The sequence below is a fragment of the Acinonyx jubatus genome, chromosome B2 (genome assembly GCF_027475565.1).
Source record: "Acinonyx jubatus isolate Ajub_Pintada_27869175 chromosome B2, VMU_Ajub_asm_v1.0, whole genome shotgun sequence".
Lineage (NCBI taxonomy): Eukaryota > Metazoa > Chordata > Mammalia > Carnivora > Felidae > Acinonyx > Acinonyx jubatus.
In genome coordinates, this window is record NC_069385.1 from 120,723,789 (window position 1) to 120,743,903 (window position 20,115).

The 20,115-nt window shown below is 45.3% G+C and overlaps 1 protein-coding gene across 1 annotated transcript; it reads left to right on the forward strand.

Moving 5' to 3' along the window:
- The first annotated feature begins 369 nt into the window (after positions 1-369).
- PPP1R10 (protein phosphatase 1 regulatory subunit 10) lies at positions 370-19,309 on the forward strand. The gene is made up of 19 exons (XM_015062720.3): positions 370-1,108; positions 7,270-7,387; positions 8,074-8,160; positions 8,315-8,450; positions 9,694-9,745; positions 12,243-12,320; positions 12,459-12,632; positions 12,850-12,955; positions 13,068-13,180; positions 14,549-14,649; positions 14,906-15,053; positions 15,131-15,289; positions 15,391-15,637; positions 15,822-15,885; positions 15,986-16,180; positions 16,349-16,424; positions 16,682-16,795; positions 16,953-17,753; positions 18,049-19,309. Exons 2-19 carry the CDS (start codon positions 7,281-7,283, stop codon positions 18,156-18,158), a joined length of 2,868 nt encoding a protein of 955 aa, XP_014918206.1. The 5' UTR covers positions 370-1,108; positions 7,270-7,280; the 3' UTR covers positions 18,159-19,309.
- The last annotated feature ends 806 nt before the right edge of the window (positions 19,310-20,115 follow it).

The window sequence follows — 20,115 nt, forward strand, 5'->3', positions numbered from 1 at the left end:
AATGCGCACGCGCCGGGCCGGTTCTACCAACCAGGGTGAGAAAAGTTCTGGAGGACGGAAGTGGTGGAAGCAGAGGAAAGGGAGGTGCTAGGCTCTGCGGTCACGCGCTTGCCTGGGGCGGGGGGGGGGGGCCAGGAAGGAGGCGGAAGAAGGTCCCGGGGGAGGAAGGGGCTGAGCGAAGGTGAAGGAAGGATAGCCAATCAGCTAGCGAGTTGTCTTTCGGGTTGGCCAATGAATTCATGCCTCGCGCACAATGTCTCGCGACAAGGGCGTTTCCCTAGCATGTTTGGGCGCGTTGGGCGGCGTCCGGGTATAAAAGACTCCGCCCGAGCAGGCAGCCGCCATTCTGGGGTTCGTTTAGAGGTAAGTTTGGGTGTTTTGTCGGTTGGAGGGTTAAGTTTTGTTGATTTCGTCGGACTGAGGAGGGGGTTAGGGATGGGTTCTGTGGAGGATCATGGCTTATAAAAGGCGGCTGTGTTCGGGATGGGACCTGGATGTGATTGGAGACAACAGATATGGTATTTTGGGTGTTTAAAACAGCCCGTATTGATTACATCTTTCTCCCTTGTGTTCCTTTTATCCTAGGTTTGAATTTTCTCGGAGAAAGACAGGCCGGCCACGAGGAAAAAAACAAGCCGCAGCAACATCTAAGCCCTTGAAAGGATCCTGAAAGAGGGGGGAAAGGGAAAACCGCAGCCACCAGCCCAACCACTTGTGTCTTCTGCCCCTTCCCACCTATCTTGCCCACCCCACCAGCCCACGCTGCATGGGACTTGAAATCTGTGGCCGAAGGACCGTCACCACATAACTTCAAAAATAATCAACCACCCACCCTTCCCAAACCCACCCAAATTCACTCATCCAGCGTTTACTTTTTTGAATCCACTCAGAACTTTTTTTCTACGATCCCCCCTCCCTAAATGGAGTTGGGTGGGGGGAAAATGAATACTGAGTTGGCCTTCGTTTTTTTAAGAGACTTTTTGATCCAATGAGGCCCCCCAAATAATTGAGTTTTGGGTCTTGGTTGGTTGTTTTATTTTTTTTCTCCAAAATTTGAGCCCCCTCCCCCCCTGAGCCCGAGGTGCTGACGTCGCAAAAAAATTGGATAGTAAGTGTCGAATTTTCCAAAACCAGCCTTGCAACAAGAAATCAACGTTTCCCGTTGTGAAACCAAAAATAATGAGAGGAAGAAATGAGACAATAGAACAAAATAGAGAACTGGAGAAGGACCAAGCCGGTCACTTAATCTCCATTAAAAAAGGGCCTTTGGTCTAAACAGTCTTGTTCTCTCTCCCCTGCCACCTACCTTCCTGCCCTGCTGCAGGCAAGGAAAGGGTGGAGGGAGGGCCAGCAAGTGAGGATTTTGATGGTTAACCCTTGATAATCCAGCCAATTTCCAGACTGCCAAAGCCATAAGTGTTTGCTTTTTATAAGGAGGAATGGTTAACTTCCTCTTGTTAGCAGTCTTCAAAAGGGTTAATGAGCTCACATACAAAAGATGGTGGATCTTGTGGCCCAGAAGTCCCACTTCTTTGTGTGTGAGACAAGCAGGGCGCCTTTCAATTTGCCAGATTAATAAGCAATCTGTACATAAAGATTGCAGGGTAAGCAGATGGGCAGAGAAATAATAGCTGGCTATGACTTTAAATGATTGTTAAATCCTCTCAATTTTAATGTAATTTGCTTGGGATATATTTGTGTGGTTAAAATAGGTGGCAATCTAGGAATAAAGATTGCAAGACACTTAATTCAGTACAAAAATATAATCTTAGTGCCAGTACATACAAGATAATGGGGAGGTAAAGAATGTTTTTAATTGTTGCAGGTTGCGCAGGTTATTTAAGAGGAAAAAAGTGATTAACATTTTAACTTGATACGTTTTGGTGGGTGGGAATACAGTCTAATAGGGGGTGGAAAGGTTGGGAAATGTGGAATTCAGGAGTATAATTTTAAAAGCCATTTAGTGCAATTGAATGCTAGCTTTCTAAAAGATTTGTGTCGTTAAAAGGAATTTTTTTCTTCCCTGCTTCAATATGGCGACTTTCCTTGTCCTTTTGTCTTCAAAGCGGTGTTGCAGGTTGTGTCTTGGCCCATTTTTCTCCTGTCCTCCCACCTCAACCCTATTTGTTGAGAGGGGTCCAAGTCCTCCCCCTTTCCCTTTATAGGGAGGATGGGGGTGGTCGATGGTAGCAGGTTGAACCTCAATTGCAAATTCAATTCTTCCCCACAGAAAAATGTTCTTTTAAATATTTTAATTGGTTTTATTTTCACAACTCTTTTACTCAAATTAGGTTAAAGACCATTCAGGGTGGGTGGCTGGTTTGGGGTATTTTACTGAGAAGGGTTGTTTTCTAATGTAACTAGCTGCCGGCAGAGCCGGGATAGCTTTTTTAAGTTTTCCTCTTCTCCATTACAAAATGGCGTCGTCCCTGCTTCTTTGTTGTTTTTTTCTCCCCCTTTTGCCATCCAGAGCTTAGGGCCGCCCTAGAAACTTGGTCAAGGGGGAGGAGCAGCATGGAAAGGTGATGTAATCAGCTTTCTTCCTCTCCACCCTCTTGAAACTCCACCCCTGAGCAGATGCTTTCTGGACTCCCTGTGCACGCTGCTGCTAGACAGGAAAAGACATTTTCTGTATTTAGAGTATCTTTTATATTCTTAAGAGGGAAAAACTTATAGGGATTAGGTCTTGAAGTTGTCCATCTCCTGGGCAGCTCTAGTTTTTATATTTAACAATCAAAGCCTGTTGCTTTTATTTTCATCTTCCTTCACTCATCACAACAGCTTGGAAATTTTCCCCGCTTCAGTTGCCAGGGGTGGAAAACCAGTCAAACCAACTATACTTTAAGACTGGGAGCCTTCTGGTGGTGTGTGTGTGTGTGTGTGTGTGTGTGTGTGTGTGTGTGTATGTAGGTGTGGTGTGGGGGATACTGGGGAAAGGAGAACTTGTGGAAGTGACTTGAATAGACAAGTGGGGCCTAATACTGAAATGTGCCCTTTCTGTCCAGGAACCAGTCCTTGGGCCTGCATTTGGTCGCTTTGTATAATGAGACGGGGGAGGGTGGGTACCTGAGGACTTCTTTTAAATCACCCTTATTTCCTTATCCCACCTCTGGGTTTGGGGATAAACTCTTTGTGTTCAGTGCTGTGTCACGTTCTCCAGTTGCTTAGCTCCTGTACATTGGTACTAGGATGAGAAGTGAATAGGAAAGGAAGCGGCAGTTGTAAACTCAAGGCAGGGGGATGCAAGCTACGGTGTCTGGTAAGCAAAACCTTTCTGGTATTACATTTCACAACCTTCATTTCTTTTTTCCAAAGAGCCACCCTTTTTGAATTTCTTTTTCCTTCCCTTTAGAAAGAAATTCCTTAAAAACATTAATGGGAAAATAATGTCTTCATTTTTCAACTTGTGCAGTGCTTTAGCAGTTGGTGCATGTTCAAAGCCATGCCCTATCTGAGGGTGGTATTGGGTATCCTGTCCCTTATCTATCTTCCTCCAACTTTTTCAGTCAAATCTTTGTCCAACTCTCCATATACTTTTCATTTTTTAAAGTCCTGCCTTGAAGCGTGGAGTTTCTAGGCAAAATTGGAAAGCCCTTTTGAACAGTTGTCCTGTGGTGACTTGGTGAGACTTCAGGGCTAATTTTCTGTTGGGTACTGATTCTCCAATTAGTGCTTAAACTTCTGGATTGGGTGGGAGGGACTCTTCCACATGTCTATTGACCACAAGTTTTTTATCTTTTAAGCAGTTTGCCATGTGCCTCTGCAGCATACCTTCCTTGGGAGCTGAACATTCTACCCATTGGGGTTCCTGATCTCTAGTGAACAGGGGATTAATAAAGAAGATCTTCCTTAACATGGGAGATAGGGAAACCACATCCATCCAGAGAACCTTGGAGAACCTGATCCTTGTAGTTTGTGGCCAGAGTTATTTTCTGGGATACTTTGCTGGCAGGTGGGGGGTGATTTTACATCCTTACTGAAAGGCAAATAAGGTTTCTGGGAGATTACTGTATCAGGTTTTCAAAAGAAGTTTAAGGGGTAGGGGCTTATGCTTAGGAGAGGTAAGACCTTGTACATCACCCAAGAGACCTAATTCAGTTCACTGAGTCCTATTAGGAAATACCTCAAACACCAAGGAAAGGAAGGGTGGGGGGAGTGTAAGAGGTCAGGTACAAAACATTTTCATTTCCAGAAGTGCTAAGACTTCTCTAAGTCAAGGTAAACTCAGACTCCTTCCTTGTTATGAGTGTTGTGATTGTCTTTAGAAGGGCTCTGATTTGCATAGGGTTTTTGTCCTGAACCAATTAAGTTCCTTTTTCTTGGTGATGGGTATGGGATAATTTTCGCCAAGCTAGATATTTTTCACCTTGTTAACTGAGTAACCCTCAAGGAAAACTCATTTCAGAGGCAGGAGTTGGTGTCACTTAAGGACTTTTTAAGTTTCTGGTAAGAAAGGTAGAAAATTTCCCAGTGCCTTGTGTCAGTAGTGCTCATCTCTGCTTGCAAATATCCTCCATAAGAAGGAATGCACAGCTTAGGAGAAGGTGGAGATAAGGCTGGGGTTATTTCCCTCTCCCCGCCCCTTCTTATTCTGTATGTTCTATCTTGGAGGAAATTAACATGTCAAGCCCTAGATTATTTTTGGTTCCAGAAAGCTTCCTCAAGCATTCATTCCAAGCTCCAGATATGGCTAGGTAATGTTGACACTTAGTTATTGCCCCTCCTTCCCTGTTCAACTCCTTTGCCTTTTCCACTGTAGGCCTGTGCCAGGAATTTAGGCTCTTCATTTCTTTCCACTTGAGTGCCTTGTAGCTTCTTTCAGAATGTACTGACTTTGAAGTAAGGAAATTTGGTTGTAAGACATTTGGAGTCCTTAATTTTAGTGAAAACTAATTTGCCTATAGGAAAACCATGAGAAAACCCATTTACATTTTCTCACAATTGGCACTTAGGAGACAAAACTTAGTTTTTGTTAATTATACTTCCAAATTATAAATAGGAATAACAATGGTGGAAACCTAATATTTAATATATCTGCTTTGCCTTCTAGCTTCCCCTGATTATTCTTGCTTTTTATGAATGGGAATGAAAAAGTTGTCCCTGGTTCCCATTTCCAGCAGAAGGCACTAGACAGAATTTAGCTTTGCACTCATTGGTCTCTTTCTTGGGGATGGTTATTCTCTTCTCTCTCACCCTCTTAAGTGAAGGAACATTTGAGCTCAGGTGACACTTTTTTGTTTCTGAAGGAAGTAGGGGGAGCAGTCCTGTTGATTTAGCTTGGACTTGGATATGCCAAAGGTAGTTCTCCAAGGCGATGTATATCCTACTCCAGGTTTGAATCATTGGGATCAGCTGTATTTGGCTGGAAGGGGTGTGGGGGGTAGGTAGCACTGGTTTAAAGTGTTACTTAATTGAAGGCTTTTGTCAAATTGTGTATATTTTGGTTGATGATATGTATTACTTTGGATTCACTCATTGCTTTTTTAGTCCCCAACAAATGGGAAGTCGGTTTATATATCCCATTGTGTCTGTGTATCTCTTGGTATAGTAGTGTCTATGGATCACTTTATATGGTGTCTTACTACATGGGAAAAAATGCCTTTATCTCCATGTCTGCCTCTAAGAATCCTCACATTTCAGTGGATTTGGCTCATGGGCTTCTACTCTTATCCAGTATTCGACTTCAGTGTTTTTTTCTCTGACCTCAGGTTCTACCTGTCTTTGTGGAGGTTCCAGGGCAGCAACAACAACAGCACAGTTAACCCAGAGTTGCTCACCTCTCGGAATTTCTTACCTTATTTCCTCTCTATTCATCCCACAGGTTATGATCTCAAGAACCAGCCTCTTCCCTGCTTCTGCTGCTTCTTCCTTAGGTTGTTAGGACCTATCTATTTAGAAATTTGTTGGCCTTTTTGTTGAGAGGACTAAAAGGTTGAGATTGTTATGCTTTTTGATTTGTCTGAGAACATATAGAACGAATTTATGTTATTTTATAAGAAACTTGTTCTCTTTCCTGCACAAAGTTCAGTCATTGTTGTAAAACACTGATTTTCCCACCCTTCTACTGAGATTCTGTCTGTTATCTGTACTAGAAGCAGGAGGCAAGAAATTGTTCTTGCCTCCTTTCTACCCAATGTTAACCTTATATTCCAAATGCAAGTATTACTGAGGTGGCTTTCTTTTTTGGTTCTCAGAAGTTGATATTTAGAGGTATTGCGGATAAAAATCCCAATCAGCCACATTGATGCAAGATTATCTTGGGTTCTGGCCTAGAAATTGCTTCACACTTCATCCCATAACAGAGTTTAGCTTTTACTGAGCTCCTTTTCTAACCTGGTCTAAAGTAGCTACTTAAGAATTTAATGGCATTTTTCCAGCTTCTAGCTCTACTCCATTCTTTTTGCCTCTGTGGTTTCTAATTTCAGGCCTTTCTTGAAGATCTTGGATGGTGGTGTGATTTTGGAGAGGAGTAGTGCTCAGATTTGTGTCTTTGCTTTTGAAATCACAAAGCAGTCTTTCTCTTGACTTTAAAACAATAAAAACATGTACAGTATTTGGTTAATGAATGACAGTTCTATTCAAGACTGAGGAGTGCCAGCTTGATATCTTTTATGTCCATTTGTCTCCATTTCTGGGAGCTCCCCTCAACTCTCTTGAGGGAAAGGTTCTGTTATCAAGTTTTATATCACCTGCCATTTTAGCTGATTTTCTCCTGATGCAAGCAGAGCTCATCCTACCACTTGAGGTGATTATGGCTAAATAAGACTAAGATAAAAAGGAACCGACTAATCTTAGAAGACATTTAGCCCTGTCCAAGATTTGCCCAGTTCTTATCAAACTACAGGTTTTTTTCAGGCCAAATTTATCAGCTGCTAAGTAGAAACAGGAACTAACTAAGCAAAAATGCCTTGGAGTGTTGAGTGTTTTGTTACAGGCACTTGTTTTTTAGCCCTAATACAATTTAGTGAAGTTAGCTATCTAGAAAGGATGTAACTGGGAGGAAGAGAGAAAGGTGTACTGCCCAGTCCATTGTCTTGCCATTCAGTCCTGTATTAGTACCATGCTTAACTTGCCAGGGCTTTTTTTCTCAGTGGTGTGATGGTCTGTGTTGATTTTTTCATATCTAGAAAATGGTGAGAGTAGTTGAATATAGATTGAATAATTAGTCACAGAATTTTGTCACATATAGAAATGGAAGTTATTAGAGGGCATAGTGGGACTGTCCTTGCCACCCACTTATTCTGTGGGTTTGCTTTGTCCTTGTCTTAGAAACCTCGATCATGGGTTCGGGTCCCATAGATCCCAAAGAGCTTCTCAAGGGCCTGGATAGCTTCCTTAACCGAGATGGGGAAGTCAAGAGTGTGGATGGCATTTCCAAGATCTTCAGGTGAGTCTGCCTATCTTTGGATTCATTGTGAGTAGAAGATATTGTATGTTGTAATATAACCTTAAGTAAGGCAGACAGGAATGAGTGTTCTTGGAGGGGAAAGGGAGAGTCAGTGGGAATATGATTGGAATCCAATAATTTTAGAGTAAGCGATAGGAAAAAGTGATCCCTTGGTTCCTGGCCATAATGGAATTTGAATATTTGGATATCCACAGTCTTGAGGGAGTCACACTTTGGAAGGAAGGGAGCAGGGGAGCAGAATTTTTGGTTCTGTTTTAGGTCACATTCCTTATACCCAAATTGTTATTTTCCCTCAGGAACCTTCCAGTTCCCCAGTGGAAGGGAAAGAACTAAACCAGTCCTGAACAGACTATGAACGGATGGCTGTTAGTGCTAGGTTTCTTGACCAGGAAGCAGAATCACGTGTGTCCTGTGTTAGAAGCAGTGATGCTCACCTCCCTGGATCAGAGACTTCAGTGTCTCCTGAATTGTCTTCCATCCTCTCATAGGTTTCCATTTCACTCTGGATCCATATCATCCTCCAAGAGGCTTGTGTGACCCTCCTACCCTGTAGCAAAGTCCCAAGTCATTAGGATTATTAACGCACTCCCACAGTTAGAGATGCTTCTGCTGAAAGAAGAGGCATTCTAGCTGCTCCATGTCTAACCTTAATTTCCCTCCTACAGTCTTATGAAGGAAGCACGAAAGATGGTGAGTCGATGCACTTACTTGAACATTCTCCTGCAGACCCAGTCACCAGAAATATTGGTCAAGTAAGTGGGGAGCTGGGCGGCTGAGATGGGAAGATGTTAGAAAGTGGGGGAGGTGAGGCCTGGGTTTCTAGATTATTGATGGGGGAGTAAGAGTGTGGGATGTGGCACTCCAAAACCTAGGAAGGTCATTACAGATTCTCCTACCTGCCTACAGGTTTATTGATGTTGGTGGCTACAAGCTTCTTAACAATTGGCTGACCTATTCAAAGACAACCAACAACATTCCCCTCTTGCAGCAAATTCTGCTGACCCTGCAGCACCTACCACTCACTGTGGACCACCTCAAGCAGGTACCTTAAGTCTTTACAACCCTAGTGCTTCCTTTTTGCATTAGCCTAACAGATAAAATACCCACAGTAGCACTGATGGCGTTGCAGTCTTGGGCCTGTGAAGGAGAGTGGTAGAAAAAAATAGGAATTTGGGGTACCTGGGTGACTCAGTTAAGTGTCCCGACTTCAACTCAGGTCATGATCTCAAGGTTCGTAGGTTCAAGCCCCGCGTCAGGCTCTGTGCTGACAGCTCAGAGCCTGGAGCCTGCTTTGGATTCCGTATCTCCCTCTCTCTCTACCCCTCCCCTGCTCATGCTCTGTCAAAAATAAATAAATGTTAAAAAAAAAAAAAATTGAAAAAGAAAAAATAGGAATTTAGTATCAGAAAACTAAATTTAATAGATGTGTGGTTGGGACACTTCATATATTTGAGCCTTAGTTTTCTCATCCATTACTGGGGTTTTGTTTTTTTTTAAGTGACGTGCCACGTTTTTTTTTTTTTTAGGTTTTATTTATTTGAGAGAGAGAGAGTGCAAGTGGGGAAGGAACAGAGAGAGGGGGATAGAGAATCCCAAGCAGTCTCCGTGCTGCTAGGGCAGAGCCCAGTGTGGGGCTTGAACTCCTGAAACCACAAGATCATGAACTGAGCCGAAACCAAGAATCGGTTGCTTAACCAACTGAGCCGCCCAGGCACCCCTATTGTTGGTTGTTTTCAGGGTTAAGTATGAATATGTCTACAAAGGGGTGCCTGGGCGGCTCAGTCAGTTAAAGTGTCTAACTCATGGTTTCAGCTCAGGTCATGATCTCACAGTTGGTGAGTTCAAGCCCCACATCGGGCTTTGTGCTGACTGTTAAGCCTCTTACTCTTGGTTTCAGCTCAGGTCATGATCTCACGCCTTCATGGGTTCAAGCCCCGCAACAGCAAGCATGCTTGGGATTCTCTCTCTGTCCTCTGTCTCTCTGCCCCTCCCCAACTCATGCTGTCTGTCTGTTTCAAAATAAATAAACTTAAGGAAAAAAAAGAAATTTTAGCTGGAGCACCTGTCTGGCTCAGTCGGAAGAGTGTGTCACTCTTGATCTTGGAGTTACGGGTTCAAGCCCAAGCCCCACCCACATTGGGTATTTAAAAATACCCAATACTTAAAAATACTTAAAAATAAAATCTAAAAAAGAATAAAAGAAACTGTGGGTGAGTTTGTGCAGTTGTTAACTGAGAGGACTTATTTTCCTCCTGGGACGTAACTCTTCTCCCCATCTCTCATAGAACAACACGGCCAAACTGGTGAAGCAACTGAGCAAGTCAAGTGAGGATGAAGGTAGGGGCCAGTCCTTACTTTCTGTCACAGCCCTTCCTCATTACTTCTACTTAGTTAATGCCATGTCTCACTTCCATCCTTGAACTGTCCTGTCACTCCTTGTTACCTCACCTTGCTTTTCTCTTTCTTTTAAAAATTGAGCTTCTCTAACCTGTCCTCTTTTCCTGTTCTCAACTCTGAATGGGATTTGTCCATTTCTCTATTGTTGAATGTAAAACAAGACACCGCACTTTAGAAGCTGATTCTTAATATCTCTTGGTGTAAAAGGTATACACTTAAAATTCTTTGGGGAAAATAGCATCATCCTAGAGAGTGTCATCATCACTCTGTTTTTCTAAATATAAAGCATATTCTGAGACTTTCAGTGTGTATTTTCTTAACAACAGATACACTATTTCTACCAGTAAACACCTTCCTTTAGGGCACGGACAGAATCCTGACTGCTGGAGTAGATAGATTATAGCTTTGGTGGCAACAGAGTCTTTCCTTTTCTAAGACAAAGCGTTGTGGACTCCTTGGCAAGGGCCATACAGTTCTGGCTTGAAGACAGAGCCTGGCTCCAGAAAGTTACAGCCTTTTCTTTAGTGGAAAAAAAAAAGGGGGTTATACCCAGGGTACAAACCACAAGCACAAGACACCAGTATCCCACAAGTGAGCAGTATTCTAGCAGAGCTAATCCCCTGATCAGAATACAGGCTTGCTCTTTTGGCTGAAGGGAATGGTGTGCTAGGTCCTTTTGAAAAGAGGCTTTGGTGGTTTGGGTGTGGAAGGAGCATGTAAACCTGGGTAAGCCTATCTGAAGTTCCTTTAGCTATAGAGGAAAACACAGAAAATGTACAAAGATAAAGGGTTTAACTCACAGAATTGTTTCAGTGAAAGACCTTTTCTAGCTTTCTATTCTTTTAGCTGTATTAATTCTTGGTTTTTAAGCCCTTTAAATACTGAGCACTTCTGATTTGTGATATCACAAGTATCTTTAATAATAATTTGTAATGTAAAAATACATTACAAAAGATCCTTTTAAATCATTGCCCATCTCTTGTTTCTTCATTGTCAGGTATATTGTTCCCTGTTTTCTAGTTGGCTCAATTGTATGCTGCCACTTTTGAATATAGGTGTAATTCTTGTATAATTTCTTTGGATACTGTAATTTATATATTCCTTATAGACTGTAAAGTTTCAGTAGACCATAATTTCATTTGGTCCAAAAAGGTTTATAATATCCCTGCATTGGGGATGCCTTGGGGTTCATGTTGCCTTAAGTATAGAAATTGCTGGTTTTGTGAATATTTGAAAAGTTAGGTTTTAATGTTTTAAACAATCTCATTATTAAGTGAGTCTGTAAGTGAAAGTGTTGGTAAGAGGAGGGGTGCCATAGATACGTTATTTGCCAAGTACAAAAGCCAAGAGCTGGAAAGGATTTTTTAAAGTTTATTTATTTTTTAGGGGCGCCTGGGTGGCGCAGTCGGTTAAGCGTCCGACTTCAGCCAGGTCACGATCTCGCGGTCCGTGAGTTCGAGCCCCGCGTCAGGCTCTGGGCTGATGGCTCAGAGCCTGGAGCCTGTTTCTGATTCTGTGTCTCCCTCTCTCTCTGCCCCTCTCCCGTTCATGCTCTGTCTCTCTCTGTCCCCCCCCCCCCAAAAATAAATAAATAAATAAACGTTGAAAAAAAAAATAAAGTTTATTTATTTTTGAGGGGGGGAGGGGCAGAGAGAGAGGAAGAGAAAGAATGCCAAGCAGGCGCAGTGTTCTGAGCATGGAGCCTGATAAGGGGCCTGATCTCATGAACTGTGAGATCATGACCTGAGCTGAAACCAAGAGTTGGATGCTTAACTACCTGAGCCACCTGGGTCAGACTCTTGGTTTCGGCTCAAGTCATGATCTCACGGTTCCTGGGTTCCAGTCCCAAGTCCAGCTCTGTGCTGGCAGCATGGAGCTTGTTTGGTATTCTCATATTCTCTCTCTCCTTTCTGCCCCTCCCTTGCTCATGCTTGCTCTCTCTCAAACTTAAAAAAAAAAAAAAAAGATCTAAATCTACCTCCTTTGAACTTTGTCTTTAGGCACAACACAAACTAATACTGGTTAGGGGAAGAGCATTGGCACTGGCTTCGTTCTGGTTTTCTAGCTTTCTCTTTCTCACTTTGTGAAGGAGGTTTAAAAATCTTTGGAATATAACAACCACATGAAGTATACATAAAACAACTGATGTAGTTTTTATAATGTATTCTATGTGTAATTGATGTTTATTCTCTCTCTTCCCCACCTCCGCCCCGCCTCCCCTCCCAGTGTTGAATTGGAATAGAAGACTGCTATATGATTCATCTTTCCATTTTAAAGAGTTTGGTTTTTCAGCCTATCCCATGTTTTTCTTAAAACTCTGAGTTACTTTTTTTGTTACACAGGTTTTCACAGTATATCTTTAAACATCTCTGTTTTCTGTTATTGGAAGAGTAATATTTTTAATTACTTAGGCATTTCTCCTTACTCTCACCTGCAGAGCTCCGGAAATTGGCTTCAGTCCTTGTCAGTGACTGGATGGCTGTCATCCGCTCCCAGAGCAGTACCCAGCCTGCTGGTAAGCTCCTTAGTCTTTTATCCCTTGTATTTATTTCTTTCCCACTGGGACATGGCTTTCAGTACCATTAGCCTGCTTCATCTCTGAGAGTCTTTCTCTTTAAGTAAAATCCTTTTCTGCTTTGTTTTTTAACAACAGAGAAAGATAAAAAAAAACGTAAAGAAGAGGGGAAGAGTCGAACCACCCCTCCTGAGCGACCCTTGACTGAGGTGAAGGCTGAGACCCGGGCTGAGGAGGCCCCAGAGAAGAAGAAGGAGAAGCCCAAGTCTCTCCGAACCACAGCACCCAGTCATGCCAAGTTCCGTTCCACTGGTAGGGCTGTTGACCAGTCTTGGGACAGTCTGTGGGCATATGCATACCTAGGGTCTTGTGGTGGAATAGCCGATTTATGAAACGGCACACACATGGAAGAGGGAAAACTAGTGGATGAAGCTTGGGCTGGATGAAGATTTGGGGTTGCACCAGGGAAGAAGAGTTAAGAGAATGGGGGTGAGTTCAACCCCAATATCATGTTTTTTCCTTCCGCCAGGGCTAGAGCTGGAGACCCCATCTTTGGTGCCTGTGAAGAAGAATGCCAGTGCAGTGGTGGTTTCTGACAAGTACAACCTTAAACCCATCCCCCTCAAGCGTCAGAGGTAGGGACTACATCCTGGGTTTCTGCGTGGGTTATGTCTGTGGACACGAGGGAGAAAGAAGGGGCAAGTCAGGGTGAATCAGAGATGTTGTTGACCATTCCTCTTCTGACAGCACCACAGTTGCTCCAGGAGATGCTGCCCCCCCTGCAGAGAAGAAATACAAGCCACTGAACACCACACCCAATGCCACCAAAGAGATCAAAGTGAAGATCATCCCACCACAGCGTGAGTCTAAAGTGAAGGAATATACGTGGAATTGGGAACAAACTCTTTTCATGGGAATGATTGTTGGGGGGTAGGTAGGGGGTTGATTTCTTCATGTCTTAAGTGTGTGTGTGTCTTAATTTTTGCACTTCTGGAGCTCCCCTTTCGTAGGATTACTTAGGGGTACTTTTAGAGATGGTATTGGGAGGTATGTGACCGGTTAGGAGCACTCCCAGCTGCAGGATATTCTGTCATGTCACTGGGGGCTGGCTTCTTCAGTTATCTGAGCTCTAATTCATACTTAAAGCTACAAATTGTTTGCCTTTAAAAGAAAGAAAGAATAGGGGTGCCCAGCTGGCTCAGTTGGAGGAGCATGCAATTCTTGATCTCCAGGTCATGAGTTTGAGCCTACATTGGGTATAGAGATTATGTAAGATAAAAATCAAATTTTTTAATAAATTTTTCATAAATTTTATAAAAATAAAAAAATGTTTTAGTAAGAATAACAAGCATTTCTATAACTTTTTTTTTTCAACGTTTATTTATTTTTGGGACAGAGAGAGACAGAGCATGAACGGGCGAGGGGCAGAGAGAGAGGGAGACACAGAATCAGAAACAGGCTCCAGGCTCTGAGCCATCAGCCCAGAGCCCGACGCGGGGCTCGAACTCACGGACTGCGAGATCGTGACCTGGCTGAAGTCGGACGCTTAACCGACTGCGCCACCCAGGCGCCCCTAACAAGCATTTCTTATATGAATCCAGCATATGCTTCCTGGCATCTTGAACTTATTATGTCCTAAGTTTTCTTGTTTGTTTTGTTTTGTTTTTAATCCTTTTCTTTTTTTTTCATTACTACTATTATTTTTTAAAAGTTTATTTTGAGGGGCGCCTGGGTGGTTTAGTTGATTTAAATATCTGACTTTGACTCAGGTCATGATCGAGGCTCAGGTCACGTGAGCTCGAGGCCCGTGTCAGGCTCTGTGCTGACAGCTCGGAGTTTGGAGCCTGCTTCAGATTCTGTGTCTCCCTGTCTCTCTGCCCCTCCCCTGCTCACGTTCTGTCTCTCTTTCTCAAAAATAAATAAACATAAAAAAAAAAAAACTCCATGAAAGTTTATTTTGAGAGAGAGAGTGCATGCATGGGGAAGGGGCAGAGAGAAAGGGGAAGAGAATCCCAAGCAGGTTCTGCACTGTCAGCACAGAGCCCAATGTGGGGCCTGAACCTGAGCCAAAGTGGGACTCTTAAACGACGGAGTCATGTAGGCAGCCCTTATGATGTCCTAAGTTGGAGCAGGGTCTCCATTGGCCCATTTTCTGCCCAGATTTGTGTATAGGAATAGAATTGTGAAAGAGGTCTAATGATTCCATGTTATGCTTTTTCCTTTTATAGCTATGGAGGGCCTGGGCTTTCTGGATGCGCTCAATTCAGCCCCTGTTCCAGGCATCAAAATTAAGAAGAAGAAGAAGGTGTTGTCACCTACAGCTGCCAAGGTATGAGCCCTGGGCAGTAGGTGTCAGTGACAGGATGTCAAAAGTAAAGTAGAAGGAAGGGAAGGGTTTAGCAGGTAGGGGTGGTTAGGGAGGACAACAAGATGTAGGCTGGGGTGTGGGTGGGAGGTTGGCAATGTGAGAGACAAAGTCTTCCTTTATAGGAACTCATGGGAGATTCTGTCTAGGACCACGGACTAATTGCCTTACCTTAACTTTGGCTTTCTTATCAGCTCATTAACTTTTTCTTTCATTATAGCCAAGCCCATTTGAAGGGAAAACGAGCACAGAACCAAGCACAGCCAAGCCTTCTTCCCCAGAACCAGCACCTCCTTGTGAGCCTATGGACACAGACCGCCCAGGAACCCCAGTTCCCCCTGTTGAAGTCCCAGAGCTCATGGATACAGGTAAGTCTAGAAATTGGTTCAGATTTGGGGGTTTTCTGAAAGAAAGGGCCTGCGTCTAAAACCTCTTTTGCTTACAGCTTCTTTAGAGCCAGGAGCACTGGATGCAAAGCCAGTGGAGAGTCCTGGAGATCCTAGCCAGCTGACCCGGAAAGGCAGGAAGAGGAAGACTGTGACATGGCCTGAGGAGGGCAAACTGAGAGAATATTTCTATTTTGAACTGGATGAAACTGAACGAGGTTAGCGTGTGTAGATTCCTGTGTAGTAGGTGGGTACAGAGAGTTTAAAAAGGACGTGGTTGTACTTACTTTTGCTCTTGTTTTTTTCTCCTTGCCAATAGTAAATGTGAATAAGATCAAGGACTTTGGTGAGGCAGCTAAACGAGAGATACTGTCAGACCGACATGCATTTGAGACAGCCCGTCGTCTGAGCCATGACAATATGGAGGAGAAGGTTCCCTGGGTGTGCCCGCGACCCCTGGTTCTACCCTCACCTCTTGTCACCCCTGGAAGCAATAGCCAGGAGCGATACATCCAGGCTGAGAGGGAGAAAGGAATCCTTCAGGAGCTCTTCCTGAACAAGGAAAGGTGAGCAGAACAGGATTTATGCTCTAGGCATGAACCATATCCATATTAAGTGCTTGGACTGCTGAGGGGAACATGCGCTCTGGGGTAATTCAGAAGGGGGTGTAGGCTAGGAGGGAATGTGAGAGCTTGAATAAATAATTTGACTATCTTTTTTTTTCCTTATTACCTGTGACATTCCTAATAGTCCTCATGAGCCTGATCCTGAGCCCTATGATCCTGTACCCCCGAAGCTCATCCCCCTAGATGAGGTGAGCGAATGCTATGTGGCAATGGAGACTGTGATTGATTTTAATGTGTCTTTCACATTTCATTTCCATTTCAAATGGAATTGTTCTCCTGTTCTTGCAGGAGTGTTCTATGGATGAGACCCCATATATTGAGACCCTGGAGCCCGGGGGAGCTGGTGGCTCACCTGATGGGGCAGGTGGCTCCAAGTTGCCTCCTGTCCTGGCCAATCTCATGGGAAGCATGGGTGCTGGAAAGAGCCCCCAGGGTCCTGGAGGAGGGGGCATCAATGTCCAAGAGATCCTCACCTCCATCATGGTAAGAGTCCGCCTTCCTCTGCCTTCCTCTGCCTTCCTCATTTCCACTTTCTCTGGAATCTGCTTGTCTTTTTACGCTAATACTCATCTTCTCACTTACCCCCTCATCTGCCTCTCTTTTCTCTGCCAGTTGTTAACCTTGCTCTCTATTCACCTTGCCTCCTCACAGGGTAGCCCAAATAGTCATCCCTCAGAGGAACTGCTAAAGCAACCAGACTATTCAGACAAGATCAAGCAGATGCTGGGTAATCACCAGGGCCAGCCCTGGGCCTGGGGGGAGAAAGACTACTTTGGGGTGTGGGGAGTAGGGTTCACAGACAGTGGTGAGCCAGGGGTTTTGCTGCTAGATGGGGAGGGGAAGACTGGATAGAGCATTGCTCTGCCAAGTTGGTCTGAGAGGGCCAGAGGGGCATACCTGAGTAGGAAGTCATGCCACTCTTCTAGAATCCTCTTGCTGACTGTTCTCTTTTTTTTTTTTTTTTTTTTTTTTTGTATTTAATAGTGCCACATGGATTATTAGGCCCTGGTCCAATAGCCAATGGTTTCCCACCAGGAGGCCCTGGTGGCCCCAAGGCCATGCAGCACTTCCCCCCTGGACCTGGGGGACCTATGCCAGGTAGGTGGTAAACGAGAGGTTGGAATGGGTTTACCTGCTTGATTGTGGTATGGTAATAGTGTAGGTTGACCAAAAGGTGGGAGGAGATAGATAGTTTAGGCTGGGAGAGGCTGAGTGTAACAGGTAACTGTTACTGTTTCTTTTTTCCCCCTAACAGGTCCTCACGGAGGCCCCGGTGGGCCAGTGGGTCCACGTCTCTTGGGTCCCCCACCCCCTCCACGAGGGGGTGATCCCTTCTGGGATGGCCCGGGTGACCCCATGCGGGGTGGCCCAATGCGGGGGGGTCCAGGACCAGGTCCTGGACCGTACCATAGAGGCCGTGGTGGCCGAGGAGGAAATGAACCTCCTCCTCCTCCTCCCTTCCGAGGGGCCAGAGGAGGTCGCTCTGGAGGAGGACCCCCAAATGGAAGAGGGGGCCCTGGTGGGGGCATGGTTGGAGGTGGTGGGCATCGTCCTCATGAAGGCCCTGGTGGGGGCATGAGCAGCAGCAGTGGCCATCGTCCCCATGAAGGCCCTGGCAGTGTCATGGGTGGTGGGCATCGCCCCCACGAAGGCCCTGGTGGTAGCATGGGTGGAGGTGGGGGACATCGTCCCCATGAAGGCCCTGGCGGTGGCATGGGCAGTGGCAGTGGACATCGTCCCCATGAAGGCCCTGGCGGTGGCATGGGCGGAGGCAGTGGACATCGTCCTCATGAAGGCCCTGGTGGAGGCATGGGTGCTGGTGGCGGACATCGCCCCCATGAAGGCCCTGGTGGGAGCATGGGTGGAAGCAGTGGACATCGCCCCCATGAAGGTCCTGGACATGGAGGGCCCCATGGCCACCGGCCTCATGATGTCCCTGGTCACCGAGGCCATGACCATCGAGGGCCACCGCCTCATGAGCACCGTGGCCATGATGGCCCTGGCCATGGAGGAGGGGGCCACCGAGGGCATGATGGAGGCCACAGCCATGGAGGAGGTGAGAATAGTTCCTGCTCCCTATATGGTTTTTGGTGTTCCATACAAGTTGTTGGGGGAGCATTAGTACCCCAGGTGTGCTAGGCCAAACATGAGATCACCTCATTCTCAGCATGCATTCAGTTCCTACCCTTTGCCCTTCCCCCAAATCCATAAGATTCCAGGTCTCCCTGAAAGAGAAGTTTTCAGGATGCTGTGGATGGGGTGGGGGTGGGGGTGGGAGGAAGTGGGGGTGAGGGTGGCATTGACCTCTGTCTGCCGTTTTCTGTCTAACCATTCCACTGTCATTCCCACAGACATGTCAAACCGCCCTGTTTGCCGACATTTCATGATGAAGGGCAACTGCCGCTATGAGAACAACTGTGCCTTCTACCACCCGGGTGTCAATGGGCCCCCCCTGCCCTAGGGACCACCTCCTCTGCCCCACCCACACACACCCCTGTGGACTGCAGCCTTGCTCCTTCTACCCTGTTATGGCTTCTGTGAGGCCCACTTTTCCCCTTTCCCCAGCTGATGAGGAGCCGGCCCCCTCAGTTCCCACCTGCTTGGGTTTCTGGGGGTTTTCGATCACTGGTGCGTATTGATGTACATATTTTCCTCCAGTCTGGGGAGGAGAGACTGGATACATTCTGTACCCTGGACTGCTGAAGAGAAGACCCAGTTGGCTTCATTTTTTGAGGAGATTTGCCCTATAACCCCAAATCCCTTTCCAGTATTGCCCTTAATGCCTGAGAACCTAAAGCTGGTTATCCTGGAGAACACCTCTACTCTCCTATTGTGGGTCCTCCACATGCACACAGAACTGACATGGGATCAGCTGCACTTATGAAATCATCCCAGCCAAGTTCATTATTCCTCATGGGGGTGGGGAGATGGTAAAAGGGGTATTATATATCCCACTGCACTGAGAGGGCTCAATTAGGCTGGATTTGAGTTCTGGAAAATATCATCCCCACTTCTGCCCTGACACAGGCTTTACATTGAGTCCTTTCTCAAGACTTTGCAACCTTCTGTGAACACCCAAGTCTGCATCATGGGTCTGTTAGGTTCAGTGATGGCCAATTCACATCTGCATCCAGTGGAAGTTTTAGCTGGTATAGGTGAGGCTGCTGGTGTTGGTCCACCCTTGCCTACAACTCATTCTGGAAACTTTGTAAAACACTTCAGTGAGACCAGCTTTTCATCAACTTGCCCAGCACGCTGGGCCTGACAGTCACACTACATGCACTGCCTTCAGGAGTTGGCGCACTCTTTGCCCCCACCTGGAACCTTGTTGGTGTGAGGCCTCTGGCTCCCTTGCCCTGTCAGCCACCTCTGAATCCCACCAGGTGCCTTCCTGGGTGGGTGCAACAAGCTGACTTGCCCTTCCCCAGCCCTCTCCTTCACATGTCTCGGCATCAGTTGTTTTCTGTGAAAACAGTGGATTGGTTGGCTTTTGTGCAGGGTCTTGGGTTAGAGCCACAATGGATTTGAGGGATGAGTATTTTCTTTTTTCTTTTGGTTTTGTATATTTTGTACATTAATAATAAACAGTGGAAAGAGAAGCAGCTTATTTAACCCTTAGTGTGTTTGGGCTCTTTGTTTAAAACCCAGCCATTATCTGCTGTTTTAGGTACATTAGGACAAACATTTGTGGAATGTGTTTTCAGTTCTTGAGGAGCTAACATTTGTTCTGTGAGGTCAGTGTTGGTATTAAGTGAAATAATTAAGGAATATTTTGAACATAAAACACCCATAGGTACAGAGTAAATCCCATGGGTCAACATTATTTGAGTAAGCATTGGGACCTAGGGGAACACAGCTTTTCACAGATTGCTGGAGCTACAGATGGTGTAGGTGGACATTCACTTCAACATGCCTGTGGAGTTACTTAGGGAAGGAATTTAAGTGAGGGTGGGTGAAAGGAAAAGCTGGTGGCTCCTATTAAGAGCAGTTCCAGTGGAGAAAGTGAAGAAAAGCAGAAAATGTACGCTCCTCTTCCCCCAAGAAGTGGCTTTGCAAAATAGAGGTCGCTGTACTAACTGCTGCTAGATGATGCTGGATTTTTTTTTTTTTTTAATTTTTATTTTTTAGAGAGTGCATGAGCAGGGGAGGGGCTGAGGAGAGAGAGGGAGACAGAGGATCCAAAGCGGGCCCTGTGCCAAGAGTGGAGAGCCTGATGTGGGGGTTGAACTCGAACTATGAGATCATGACCTGAGTCAAAGTCAGATGCCCACCCAACTGAGCCACCAAGGTGTCCTGATGATGCAGGATTCTTAAGGGCAAGTACTGAGGGCCTAGTTGATGGAGTAAGATTCTTGCGGAGACAGGTCTTAGAGATCAGAACATAGGATTATTACAAATATGAAGTTTTGCTAATTTTG